The following is a 14,882-nucleotide window of genomic DNA, read 5'->3' on the forward strand; positions in this document are numbered from 1 at the left end:
TTTGTCAGGAATCCATCACCCTGAGTAACAGATTTGCAAAACAAGTGGAGGAAGTGCGTCAATAGAGGGCGCCATTGCAGCTCTTGCAGAGAAAAAAAAAAGATTGACGCGCTTGCTTGATTTCGACAAGTGCTACCACAGATGAAAGGCCTTTTTTTTGGCCCGAGCACTCTGCCAGATAGTTTGAGAATTTCCCATCATTTCTCAAGCTCACCTTTGTAACTCATCCGTAGACCTCAAGAAATGCTTTTATGACTGTTTTACGAGTCAGTTAGGGTTCTTGTTAATTGACCCTTAAATTTCCATCGGATTCCTCTGTGCACAGGTTTCGCCGAATCACGACGGCACTTTAACCCTGACGGCATTTGACCTCTGCCTCAAGACCTCCCGGCATGCCTCGGCCAAAATCCACATAGCCGGGGTTAACACCATTGAGCTCAAAGTGGTGGACAAGGTAACTATTGATCATCTGCTCCGAGTGGAACAAAAGAGGGCTTTTTTGTGGAACTCAACGCTCATGGCGCGCGTTTGACACGCAGCACGTTGAGTACGCGTAACCAATTCACTCCGGCATGCATGGTCTTTGCGTACACACAGAACGCGTGCAAGATCCTGCTTGCAACCACCTGTCTTTCTTTTCGCCGATTGGGGGGGATTTTAGCTCGGGGCGGATTAAGAGACCTTTTCGAAAAATTGTAAAAGCAACGGAAACGTTTCTCCCAAGTTAGAAATGGAGACTGCTGGTAATTGCTACGTTATCGAAAGAGATAAGGCAGGGCTATGTGAATTGGTATCTTATGGCTTATTGCTTTGGGTTTAGCAATTAACATGCCATGAGGGGTAGCCGTAGCCACAGCCAGCAACATCTCTTTCAGTCCCGATGTAATTCACCTTAAGTATTAATAAAAGATGTATTGTATATCTAATCAATATGTAGGCAGATATATTTATATTCTCACAAATTTATAATTGTTTACAAATGGAAAGAAGTTTGATACAAAGTGCACGGATTTCAAAATGCTACTTCTCCTCTGGTAGGTCCAAGTTGATCATGACATCGCAGCGGCCGTCCAGGTGCTAGACTCCACGGGCCAGCCGCTGTCTGTCTCCTACTTCCGCATGATGAACCTGGAGCCCAGGACCGGCTCGGACATCATTACAATAAGGTAAGCTGGTTTTGGAGACCACTGTTGGCCGAATGGATCATTTTAGGACAAGTTCGGGTGCGAAACTATAGCTCGGCCAGTGGTTGATTATGTTTTAGCAACGGGAATGCACACTTCCTACTGGAATAACCCTAGTTGGCCTTTTGTTAAAAATCTCATTGATACCCACATTTCACCGTTGGCTGGAATTTTCGCCCTGAACATAGTCACTGAAATCTCATCAAATTATTTTCATGTGAATGGTTCCCTCTGTAATGATAAATGAAATCAGTTCGATACCCAGCAGTGCGACCATAACCCTGGGACCGCATGGTCCCAAATGGTCAACTAGATATTCTAAACCATCCATGGTTCGGGTCGTGTACGTTGAACCATAGTTAATGTAGTTATTGCCGGAGCTTGTCCTTAAGTTTACTAAGTGAACATACAACAAGGTGTTTGTTTCACGCAGTTTTTATTTTAAGACCAAAGATCCCTACAGTAAATGTACATGTTGGTGTGTACATGTTGGTGAACTGGATTCAAGACTAGTAATGCATTCTCAAGATTACCGGTTTAAATCCTGTTTGGTCAGGAGTGCTACATGTATTTCTAAGGATAACTTTTCCAGATTTCGGAATTTGTTAAAATAAAAATGGTTTTAGATTTATAATTTAGGATCGTGTTACCTTTTGGCTATTTTCTGCAAAATATTTCTACAATATCTCTTTACTGCAGCCATTTTTTTTTCACCATCCTTTGGTTGTGACCAAGGAGCAATAGTTACTACAGCTAGAGGCTGTTCATAGTGGCCATGTTGAACACTCGGACCACCTCCACTGACTTCTGTGTGCATGTACAAAATAAGTGGGGAATTACATTGTATGTGGGCAATTCTATAAATGAGGGTCCATTTTCTTTTGGGTCCCTGTCACATCTGACGTGATTTTGTTGGTTCAGAACGCATTTTCGAATTTCCAAGAGTGATGAATTAATGCAGATTACCTGCCAAAGAAATAGTATTAGTTTGAAATCAATTCAAGGGATATTTCTGTGTCAAAGAACAAAGGTCAGATGTAACAGGGATACAAAAATGTCACATTTCTGGACCCCCAATTTACAGAAATACCCAGGTGTGCCAGCTTGCCAACAGGCTGCGACTTGGGGTGCGCTGGATGGGTTAATCCCTCAGCCGTGGCTGTGTGTACAGATTGATAAATTCCATTTACTCGTCCCTGGCACGGACTGTTTCAGTCATTGCTACAGAAAATCGAGGCATAATGCCTTTAATCCCACCAACAGCTGGTGCCCTGCTCCAGTGCCACATGGCTCCGATTTTTCTCCATTTATTCCTTGATTGTTCAGTCGGAATGTCATTAGAGGTATCGGTTGCCCTAGATTGACGAGTTTCTCATTAGCATCCGTCCAATTAGTGCTGACCTAGGAATTGTAACAGCTGAATTTCACAGTTGGGGGTCGCCCGAATATTTTTGGTTGCGGAGCTGTCTTATCTTTCTTATCAAAACTGAATTTATCAAAGCATTTTGCTCCACGTACAGTTTCTGAACATGTGATGAAGCGGCTAGGCAAACTGACTTGGGGATTTTTTTAAAGATTTCTTTTTAATCTCTGTACCCAAAATCACGTCTTCGTATTCACTGAAAAAAAATGAAACCCAGGTTTGGATTTTTCTAAACAAAATCTACCGCAGTGTGAAATTTTCTGTATTAAAAAACAGAAAATATACATGTAGGCTCAACTCTGATTTCAATGAAGTTTCTTATTCAGAAGATAATGCAAAAGGTTTGTACTTTGGGGGGGGGGGCCAGAAGAAACTGTCTTAATCATGGTCCAGCTGCGGTCTCGGTCATTTTACTGCTGTCGTTTACCGAGAACACAATTTCCTGTCTTTTTTTTCGGACAGAGAATTTGATCCTCTTTATTCAATTACCAAATGGTAAATGCATCCAAGGTGGCCTTGATTATCCCCCCCGAGTGATCCGTGCTCGTTGAGTATTCTGTGTCATTAGGAACCTTGTACGTGTATGCACAGAGAAAAATGGGGGGAGCTGGCAGTGTGCTTAGGAGACGTCTTTCTCTTGTTCCCTGCCCCAGACCACGAACTGAGCACTGTGCACTGCATAATTGGGCCAAACAGTAATTAGGCATGCCTGCTTGCGGTAGCGTTTGGATGCCTGGCCCGTGTGAGAAGCGTGTCCATAAACATGTATATATACATAAACCTGCATTTACATTTGTAATGGCTTGATGCATGGCTGCGTATTCGTAAATATACATGTAGGTAATCAGAATGACAGGTGCATGCATTTGTTTCTTAACCTCTGTTTTGGTGGAAAAAAAATTCTGTTTGGTTAATAAGCACGACGGGAGAAGTGTGATTTTGAATGAAAACGGGTACACGGATATGGACATCATAGATACAGTTGCTGACTCTTGAGGGCTCACTAGTAATGCATTCGCGGTGCAATCGAGGAAAGAGTTCGACATCCAGCCACCTCTTATGTCCTTAACAAGACTTGAAAACAACCAAAAACTGGTAGTCAGAATCACCAATTTAAGAATGGAAAAACTTTGAAGTTTCCTTTGAGGGTGCGTGCAGATGCAGATTTTTTTCAATCGTGGCCCACCGACTTTGCGCACAAAATGGAGTCCCTAGCACCCATTGGCCAATTGCTATTGCAAGGGAATTGCGTTGCGAACTTTAAGGATTGGCTTAGCTCAGCCGATCGTCTTTGCGTCAGGTGAATTTTGTAGGGTTGATAATCCTCAATCTACGGTACTGTTTGTAAAAAGGCAGCCGATGGGGCAAGGGTGAATTTCTTCTAGCTGTCAGGAATGTATTTAACCACAGCATTTATTGTATACATTCACATGCACATCTTTGCTTCTGATAGGAGCGTGCGTTTAATTCCAGGTATTTTTGGAACCGTGAACCCGTTTTATGTCATACCTTGTACCTGGATACCCTCGAACACTTGACAAATGCCACAGCGCGCAATCCCGGCAGACCACGTGCCTAAAACAGGGTTCTTTTTCACACTTAAGAAGCAGCACATTGTTTTGAATGTTAGAGGGTTAGATCTGTGTACTGCAGTTAGGACTGGATTTATTTAGCAACACAGTGTTTTTTTTTTTAACAATTCTGCCCTTCACTGTTAAAGTTCACATGCATGTTATGCATGGGTATTGTTTTTTTTTTTTCTTATTGGGTACCTGGCCTGAAAAATGGAACCGGGTTTGGACATTGACGGGCGGGTATCCGGGATGGGCCCCAGTTCCAGATTAGCCACTTGTGCACGCACTACGTGTGGTAGCTTCCCTGGAAATTTCCCAGCATGCAACAGGATTAGGGTTAAGCTATGAAATAAAAATGTTTTCCCCGTACAAATTTTGTGAGTGAATCGGGCTCATTACACTCTGCAATAGCAAAAGCAGGACACTGGCGCCGAGTGCTCGTAAATTAGGTCAGCACAAGGCAAACCCTGAGTAGTTTATGGGTTGTTTTTGCCTCGTATCTCATGGAAGGAACATTAATGCACTGTGTAGACCCCCATTATGGGACCGGAAACAGCCCATTGCACTTTCCATGTTTATAAAAGCGGAGATGAGCCGAATGATTCACTAGCAATATGTATGCCAAGGAAATTGAAGACTACCGGTCCGAAACCAATTACCTGGCTTTAGTGTCTCCCTAGTCAGCCTGGCGCTGTCAACCTTGTCAAAACCAAAGAGGAAGAACTTAAATTGAGGGATGTACATGTGTGTGTGCGCCAGCACCACCCAAATAGACTCGTCAAATCCTACCGGTATCTATGTTACCCAAAGCCAGCTTGCAAGTTGTTATGTTTGGCCCAAATGCCCAGAGCCTGTAGCGCACGAACATGATTTGTTTACAGAACTACATGAGCTGTGACTTCTTTGACAAAAAAATAATAACAATCGTGGTCGGTGCATGTGCATGTACATGTCATGTGGGCAGGGAGATTATGTACATGTACTTTAGCAAAAGAATGAAATGATGCCCTGCCGAGCCCATGTTGAATTGGTAATTTCTTTCATTACGAACTTTTTTTATGTGCATTGCAGGAAGTTCCGGACTCAGTTATGGGGAGAAAAATTTTTATCTTGGAGGAATCGGCTGAATCTTGATAAAAGCAAAAGGGGGGGGGCACCTTGGAATTGGATTCAAGAAGACAAGAAACATTCGTTTGCTCTGTCTTTAATTTGTTTGCATGTGAAATAAGCTGCGGTGTGTGTATTTTGTTACTGTCAATTCATGCACATGTAACGAGTGACCAGTTGCCGTAGGAACTGCATGTTCGTACATATACAGTCAGAACACTGTCAACACCATAACAACAGCTCTGCTATAACAACATTCTGCTTAGAATTTTGAGGCCCGATTTGTTCTTCTTGAGTCTAACTCCTGATAATACCAGGTTCCTGTTAAAACAAGGTAACCTACTGGTACCAAGTCCAAAGGACCTGTTATTCAAACCCTCCTTTTGCTGTAACAACAGTCAAACATTCCTTCCACTTCTCCCTGTATAGGACACGGACATATCACATGTCGCTTGACTGATTTTGGACTGATAGGGCTACTGTGTCAAGTATGCATCTTTGCGTAGGAGGGTCATTCTTTAAATTCGGGGTCCAATTTTTTCCCCGTCCCTGTTACATCTTGTGCATGTGATTTTTTTAACGTTTAGAGCTCACCGTTGAATTCCAAGATTGCACAAGGACTGTACATGTCCCCGGTAAATTATTACCTGCCAAACAAATAACGATAGTTTGAAATCAATTTCGGTGATACATCCCTTGTCAAACATGTCGGATGGTATACAAGTCAGACGTAGCAGGGACGGAAAAATGTCACACTTTGGACCCCAAATTAATAGAATGACCCAGAAGGGTTTTGATGAGGTTCATTTTGTACATGTACATACCACCACTCAGGATACAGACCGAGAAAAGTAATTACCATACGTACCCATTACATCATAATATATGCTGCGTGGTCCATAAATTACACACATAGCTTTCTGCATGCCTGCTTTGATGATGAACACAGAGCAGGGAAGGGTCCATAATAATGTGATTATTGCCAGTACTTGTAATATTAACCCATGTCATATACTTTATATCTCCATGTGTAGTGCCCAGTCTTTAACGTGTTGGTGTCCAATGCTTAGAAAACAGCACTTGCTGTCCGGGTTGAATACGGTGCAGTGGTACTGTTCATCTTAAATGTAAAATACTACCAATTACACATAAGCTTTTAGGGGCCCAGGGACGAATAATTTTAATTTTAAAAACCAAATTTGCATTTTTTTTTCAGCTGGGCTTGTAATTGTTTTATCAGTTCAGGCAGAAAATGTAGAATTATGAAATCTTCCATTTATGGAAAAGCATCAGTTTTTCTTTGCCTGTACGTGGAACTAGCATTGTTTTCTTGTTCATTGAGACAGAACAGTGGTTGACCACGATTTGGAAGTGAAATTTTATGTCTGTGTTCAATTTTAATCTGTCCTCCACGTTGGCAGTTTAGTCTGCCCTTAGCTCATACATGTGTATTTCTCATCAGGCCTGTGTTTATTTGCAATCGATTGCCAAAAAACGACTAAAAATATCCTGTTCTGTTTGGATGGGATGCCAGTCCACAGAGGGTTATTTCCCCTACCCGCTGTGACTCCAGACATTACCTTATACTTGGGGAAGGGATAGTCAATTGGGGTTAAGTGGCTTGCTTGAGGACACAAGTCTGGGACAGGAGCTGGGCCGTCTTCCTGAACAATACGTGTGTATACGCGAGAGGTACCAGACTCTCTCGCCAGTCCTGCAGAGCGGTTGCAGATACCAATCTCGAGCAAAATTCACTACGCATGCTGTACACGTAAACCAGTTTTCGTGCTGGTGTAAGTATTGTACATGGTTAATTCTAGAAATTAGGGGTCCAAAAGTCTGACGTTTTCGTGTCCCTGTTACACCTGACATTTGTTATATCACCGGCATTGTTTTCAAACTATTACTATTTGTTTGGCAGGTAATTTGCATTAATTCATCACTCTTGGAAATTAGAAAATGTGTTCTGAAATTACAAAATCACACGTCAGATGTAACAAGGACATGAAAAAAATGGACCCCCAATTTCTGGAATTACCCTCGTTTATGTGCAGGCACCTTAAAATGTTGCATTTAGTTTTTTTTCATTTACCAAATGAGTTTAGATTAGCACATTGTCACCAAAAAACCACAGCAAATAAAATTTGTGCTTAGCAGATATTGGTCGGTTAATTAAGCCATGAGTGGTGTGGCCAGTAACCTGTGTTTTTACAGCTTTAAGCAACTTCTAATACTATGGCCCCGTCTGAATTGCTTAATCACGAGTCTAGTGTATTATGTCAGTGGCTGTAGCTGCTTTTCATAGCATCCGGTGTAAATTCAAGCCCCAGCCCAGTGATTTGGACACGGCCTTGCAGAAGCAGCTCTGTGAAGTTGGCCTTAAGGCATAAGTTTGAACCACGACAGTACATGTTCAGTACATGCGACAGATGCAGCCCACATCTGCCTTCTCTACAGTTAAATACAACTTTGAAATATTTAAGTTAAATGCTTCGACTCGGAATTGTCTTCATTTGTGCCCCAAACTTGAGAATGGGATCAATAAATGGTACCGGTAATAATGTCTTAGGAACTATTTTGCATGTCGTTCGGTGGAACATTAAACTGTCGCTAATTGGTTATGACACTTCGTAAAGTTCGGTATTTCTGAAAGTTCTGTGTTTTGATTTAAGTTGTGGCAATTGTAGTTATTGCCGGATGTTGTCACAGTGGATGCTGTCTGTGCAACGTGCATTTCCTGAATTGCCATGTAGTTTGTTGGTTGCCGTCCCTTCCTGCATTGGCACCCATGGCACTTGAATGCAGTCACGAAGGCAGCCCGGTACTCGGCATTGGTGATGGTGTAGACCAGCGGGTTGAGGCTGGAGTTGAGGAACGCCAGCATGAAAAGCAGTGCATGTCCTGTGTACCTGGTGCGCAGCATCATGGGATTGAACATGGCGTACATATTGAAGGTTGTGGCGGCCAGGTGCAGCGCGAAGAAGACAGCCGTGTTGGTGACCAGCATGAAGACCAGGCGGCGCTGGCTGACCGACGTGGCCGAGATGCGCTGCCGCGTCCAGAGGCCGCAGATCACGCAGACATAGAGCACCACATTGATGACCAGGAACACCGGGTGGAGCAGCAGGTAGAGCAGGGTGGGGACTAGCGGAGGCACGCTCTGCGCATGGACGACTACATTGAAGGCCACGCTGAGCAGGAGCGACGCCAGCCAGACCACGACGGCAACCACTGCCGCGCAGTGCTTGGTCGGGCCGGCCCGGGCCCGAAAAGGGCAAAAAATGGCAAAGCATCGGCCTGCTGCCACCGCCGTGACAAAGAGCGTGGAGGCAATGTACACGAGATAGACGAGGACGCCGCTGACGAAGTTGACAGTCTGCGTCACGTACTTGTAAGTCATGATGATCAAGAACAGCATGTCGGCCACCGCGAGATTGGACAAGTGGACGTTGATGGCGGTGTGCATGGCGCGCACCCGGATCACCACAAAGAGGAACGCCAAGTTGGTCAGCAGGCCAAACGGAATGATTCCTTTGGTAGATATAGCGTTGATCACATCCGACCAATAGTAGATTTCTGCCCAGTCTGTCTCCGCACTGTCGTCACCAGCACTGCCGTCTGAGAAGTTAGTCCAAACAAACTCATCTGGGCTGAACGGTTCCATTGTCAGTGCAAAATATTTTCAGTAGCACGCGAGAAAGATACATAAATAGCAGGTTTACTGTTGTCAAATAAACCCTGGAGTTCACAGGGCCTTTAGTTCGATTCCAGTAGGCATAATAGGATCGGAACAAATGCTGTAGCCTGGAGCAGGCAGCACTCTCCGGAGGCAAGTAGCACAAATCTCTGGAGATCGGTTTGCAATTTTATGACAACTTTCACATGGACTATACACTGCACATGCAACTGAAATTGTCATTAGATTTTAAGTAAGTTGGGGAGTCAAATTCGTTGTTAATGAGAGTAAAGCAGTGAAAGTACACTTTGATTACTCACATGCTCATCCGTGCAATCCCTGACTCAGAGGACACCTGCCTTCCTTGTAACTCAAGTGTTCAGTCCACTGTATTCTGTCTCTTAGCTCAACTTGGAAGCAATCCTGTCATGTTGAACACTTAACAGTTTCATAACAAATTCAACCAAACCTACGTGTATGTTAATGTCTCGATGTCACAGTACGGTTTGCTGACAATAGATTCCAACTGTACGGTAATTCAGCTACAAGCACAATTTCTAGGTCCTCGTTCTTGTTTCTGGCAGTTGCTTCCCGTTCCTCTCAAATTCAGGGTGGAGAAATATTCTCAGGGTCCCTCTGTCAGTTGCTCTCTGACGGGGCAGATTTCAGGCAACCCTGCGCAGTCTGATTTATCTGGCCAGGTTCGAGGAGCAGAAGCTGAGAATTAAAGAAAAACTCACTCTTGCTCTCAGCACCAAAGAGTCTCATCAACTTGCGTCAGCGAGAGCAATATTGCGATGGCATTTCCAATTTCGTGTCCATCCATTCTTTGTGTCCCCTTGCATGGTCTCTTTCTTGGCGATCGGAATATATTCACGCTCCCTTTGTTCGATCCAAAATGAAAGTCACGCTCCTCCGGTTGTTGGCCTTGTCCCTCGAGGACACCGCTCTCTAATTCGGCCTCCCCCTCTTTGAGGCAATCTCTGACATTCTGTTCCCTAAAAAGAAACTAAGCCTGAAAGCAACATCTACACGTACTCACTGTGTGCCTTTTTAAAAAAAAATTCTCGGTCTCTGTTTTTGTCAGGAGCAGAGTTAACATGTTCCTGTGTGTATAATTTCAATTGGATGTCTCGGTTGTCCGCTCGTGTCGTCTGCTGTTCCGTCTAATACCAACTCCTTCCTTTGGAATTCAACCCAGAGTTCCTGTAATCAACACTGAATGTTGCCCGGTCAATGATGCTCTCCGGGGACTTGGAGCATTGCACGGAGAACGGCCGGTCGAATGAATTATAATGATAGTTTCCCCCCCCGTGGTAAAGTTTTCGTTTGAAGCTTCACATCGGAGCTGACGGTTGCTGTGTGGCCAATCGACTCGGCTCAGGTTTTGCTCCGGCTGGGAATGTTCAGGGCTTTTATACCGGTAGTTCAGACAAATATCAACTTGGTCTGTGGAGAATTAGAGTCTTGCAGCTAAAAGGCAGCCTCTGAGCCAAACCTCATCCTTCGTGTTGTCTCATGTTGTCCACTGCGGCATTTCTTAAACCTCTCTGAAGTCTGAGCAATCTTAGCCCAGCAGACCACATATACGTGTTTTGTCACACCTTGTACACTTGTTCACGGGACGATGGTTGTGACATCCATCATTCAGGCTTCCTTAATCTGTGGTTTCATTTTTATGGAAATAATGTCACCAGCAGTGACCGCGATCTCAGAATAACAATCTCGTGCAGATCAGTTTTATCACAGCAAATCAGGGATGGCTCTCAAGTGACAATTCTGAGACAAGTTGTAATCCTTTTGTCATATTTTGTTGTCTTTGGTCAGAGAGCTCCAACCCTCCGAGCTGTTAGCATTGGTACTTGTCTATCAAATAATCCAGACATCACTGATGAGCCCACAGTGTGCAGGTGGCATTTATAATGCTTGTCAGTTCTAGCACCAACTGTATGAGCTTCATTTGTCCCTGCAGTTAGTAAGAGCATGCAGTTCATGTCAGACACAAATGTACAGTCTTCAACAGGTTCCTGCAAGCAGAGAGAGGGACCACTAATTTGCGATAAGTGGCAGCCTTTCAAGGAATTAACTGGAAGTGCTTGAAATGTACCAATGCCCAGTGGCTATTAGGCCATTACAAAATATGGCCATGTTTCCCATCTTGGGGCCAATTTCATAGAGCTGCTTAAGCACAAAATTTGCTTAACCGTGAAAAAAAAAACTTGCTTGACAAACCAGGTTACCAGCCAAAACTCCTTGTTATGTATATTGTTTTGGAATGGTATTCACCTGTCTTTTGGCTAGAATGACAATCACATAGATTTTGAGCTGGTAACCTTTGTTTATTTCACGCTTAAGCAAATTCTGTGCTTAAGCAGCTCTATCATGTCTGTGAAATTGGCCCCTGCAGATAACATCGTAAAAAGGTGGTTGTTAAGGTATTTTTTATCCGAACAACGTTAGCACCAATTGACAGTTCTTAAAGATGCACACATGCCTTGCATGTACATGTATGTGTAATCCTTCATCCGTGTCTGTCTATCTCCACATTGTACAACGTTTGCACGAAACTGCTGTCAGCTTTTAGAAAAAATTTAGGAGCTGCATGATTTTATAAGCTTATGCCATAAAAAAAATTGTGGAGAAATTTAACAGGAGAAAAGGAGAGAAGACCCCAGAAAAAAAAAAAAATTTAAAATGAAACCAAAGTAAGTCACAGCACTAGGCTTCATCCTGAGTTCTCAGTCGAGAAACAGAATTTGTCCAAATGAATTGAAACGGAGGAAACGTTGAGATCAGTGCTAAACCAAACCATGTTGCAGCCTCCCAGGCTGACCTTAACCTGACCGTCTTGAGCAGACATCTGAAGTATATTGTATTTTACCCCCCAACTAAACACTGGTCAATATGAATGTACGCCCTGCTGCCAAAGATGACTGGCTGGGCATTGACTCTTGTCACAAAAATCTCACACACAAGCCGATGCCCTTCACGGACGTGGCACACTGCTAAGCAAAACACCGCGCATCAGCGCGTCTGTTCTGTGAAGGACAAGTGTAAAGCCTTTTTGTGTGTGTGCAAAGATTCACACCCTTGCCAAGCCCATCATCAGCCCATCATCTCCGATAGCTTGTTTGTTATCAGAGAGTCATTACCGAGAAGTGGCGGCATATGGTGCGCAGCGGCACGCGTCAACCACGAATGCACACAGCTCCCTGGAAGCGCTCACCGTAACCGAACCCGACGTTATGCGGCAGCGCTTTGCCTGACGCACGTGCGGTGCTGGCCACGGGTTTTCTTCTCCGGAAACCTTGGGCGGTGTGCTCACCATAGCGAAGAGCAAACCTACAGATGGAGGTTGGATTTTAATACTGAGAATTTTACCATCCACTAATACCATTTTCTTTTGTGACTACAGTCAAGTACTGCTAAGACCACTATTATTAGGGTAATTCCAGAAATTAGGGGTCCATAAGTGTGACATTTTTGTGTCCCTGTTACATCTGACCCTCGTTTTGTGACACGGAAATATCACTGGAATTGATTTCAACCTATTACCATTTGTTTGGCAGGTAATTTGCATTAATTCATCATTCTTGGAAATTAAAAATGTGTTCTGAACATACAAATCATATGTCGGATGTGACAGGGACACGAAAAAAAATGGACCCCGAATATTTGGAATTACCCATTACAACATTTAACGCTTATAGTGAAGGAGATACGTACGACTGCCAGGTCCCCTGGTTATTGTGTTCTTTATTTTCCAAACCTGATACATGTAATACAAGGTTCCTGTTAGAACAAGGAAATCCCAAAGACCCTGCCCTCTTTCTGCAAAGTTATAAAAGCCTAACTGGAGAAACCGAGCCGTGGGGCTGGTGATATCAAGTGCTTGGGGAGTCCATTGGTAAAAGGCCATTACGACTGGTTCCCCTAAGACTTTTTTTCCAGTTTGATGCATAGAAGATATTTTCTTTGGACATAAGCCACGGAGGGAAGCATTCTCTGTTTCCTTTAATCTTTTGAACGAAACCTTGTAAGTTTATTGTGTCCTTCATGGAAGTCAAAGCTTGTGGGAGTGCCAGTTTCCCCCCCCCCCTTTGTCAGAAAGGGGTGATTATGCCAGGGGTGTTGAGGATTCAGCTTTTGAGCCGATTTCAGTTTTTTTTTGTTTCGATGTTGACCCTGAATTTCAGGTTGTTGGTGCACCTGGTCTGTATAAAATAAATATGGGAACTTTTTTACATTTCAGCTTTTAGCCAGCTGTTTTCAGGTTTACTTTTAAGTGGCGACTCACACCCCTGTTAGGTGGCAGTTATTGAAGTGTGTATCCTGCTCTCATGTGTCACGGGGGAAAAAAACTGCACCTGTGAAACATACTCCTTGTAAGCATTCCCTGGAAAAGTCATGATTCAGCGAGCTCAGCAACCCTACCCACTTATTTTCGCGCTCTCCATCTTCCCCGCTTAGCTCAATCAGCTTGTATGTTTTGGTAAACAATCTCCCGTGGGCCCACATCCAATATGCATTAAGGCTTCGCGTACGCAGCAGCCCATTTGTAATTTGCGACGGAGAAGCCGGCAAGATGTACACAAGTTGTCATCTCGTGCTCCTCCCCCCTCCCTGTGGGACCTCGAGACTACGTCAGACATGCTGGGAGTGATACCGTCTGTCCGTTGCATCACTGGGATCAGTGAGAGACCGCAACTGGTGATTGCGTTTGGCGTTACGGCCAGCTGGATAAATGACTACGTTTCCCTGGGCTGAGACAGACAAGGAAATCGGCCACTGTTCCAAGAAGTGCAATGTTCAGACTGTCATCTGGGGTCAGCGGCCTGTTGTCTCTTTTTCATTCTCCGGTCTTTGTTCTCTTAGACCCAGCAGAGCTCTGTCAAATTACCCTTTGACAAGTCGAACATTTCTTGGACTCTACTCTTATCCCATCTAGAAGGGCCGACTTTGTGTGGAATCAACTCCAACTTCCCCCTTTGCAGTAGGGAAGATAATGTTCAAAATTTACGCCGAAGCTTTTTTTTTTCCGGGAGAGGGGAGACTGTCATTGGAAAAAAGTTTCACGTAAGCATCCCAAAGCTGTCATCAGTACAGCTTAGTGGAAGATGCAAATCACCAGCTGCAACTTTGTTGGTGATAACTGTCCGCCGGAACTGTACATGTACGTGTATCACATAACTGCAGTGATATTTGAATGATGCATGAATGTGCAGGATGGTGTGGGGCGACGCGAAGGATCACGTGTCAGTTTGGTATTAATGAGTCTGTCAGATTGTCACTTTCTCTGTTGATTTCAAGCAGCTGAAGTTTGCAGTGACCTGTGTATCGTTTACACTATTCATGTCCCAGGAGGTGAGAAATCCACAGCATTGCTTGCATTAGTGGATTTATACTGTCTGTGAAATCTAGCCTGTTTCCACCGGAAGTTTGCTCAGATGTGCCAGAGAGCAAACTTTACAGTTCACGGCTTTGGTTTTGTATAGTACTTCATAGTGTAAAGTTTCCTTCTTTAAAAATCAGAAATTGATGTGGCCAGGCTTTGGGTTTGATGATATCTCCTGTGCTAGCTGTCCCAGCTGGAAATTCTGTGGCACGAGGTGACCACAATTTTGATTCTTCAGGTGGAGTAGAAAGTCACATACGGCACCTGTTGTTCTGCACATTACACAAAATGAACAGAAATACCCACTGGACAGACTACCAAAGCAAATGTGTATTTTGAATGCACCGATGGCAGAGGATGGCCATTGTGCAGGTACGAGGCACACAGGTAGATAGATGGTACTGGATGTCCCAAACGGGGTATGAATTAAGCTCTAGAGGACAGAATCTGGCGAGTTCGATCAAGGACCATAGTTAACTATAATTTGACTCTCTCTGATCAAACGTATGCGAGTCGACGATGG

The 14,882-nt window shown here is 44.0% G+C and overlaps 1 protein-coding gene across 5 annotated transcripts in view; it reads left to right on the forward strand.

Annotated features, from left to right (window-relative positions):
* LOC110983998 (nuclear pore membrane glycoprotein 210-like) overlaps positions 1-14,882 on the forward strand; it is a 56,103-nt gene that overhangs the window by 24,467 nt on the left and 16,754 nt on the right. For all 5 annotated transcript variants that reach the window (XM_087131213.1, XM_087131215.1, XM_087131216.1 and 2 more), the window contains 2 exons: positions 326-454; positions 1,039-1,166. In XM_087131213.1, coding sequence (XP_086987339.1) covers positions 326-454; positions 1,039-1,166 — 257 coding nt within the window. The remainder of the gene's footprint in view (positions 1-325; positions 455-1,038; positions 1,167-14,882) is intronic.

This window comes from Acanthaster planci, linkage group LG21 (assembly GCF_054643075.1).
Source record: "Acanthaster planci isolate LZ-2023a linkage group LG21, COTS_SCS, whole genome shotgun sequence".
In the NCBI taxonomy this organism is placed as follows: Eukaryota; Metazoa; Echinodermata; class Asteroidea; order Valvatida; family Acanthasteridae; genus Acanthaster; species Acanthaster planci.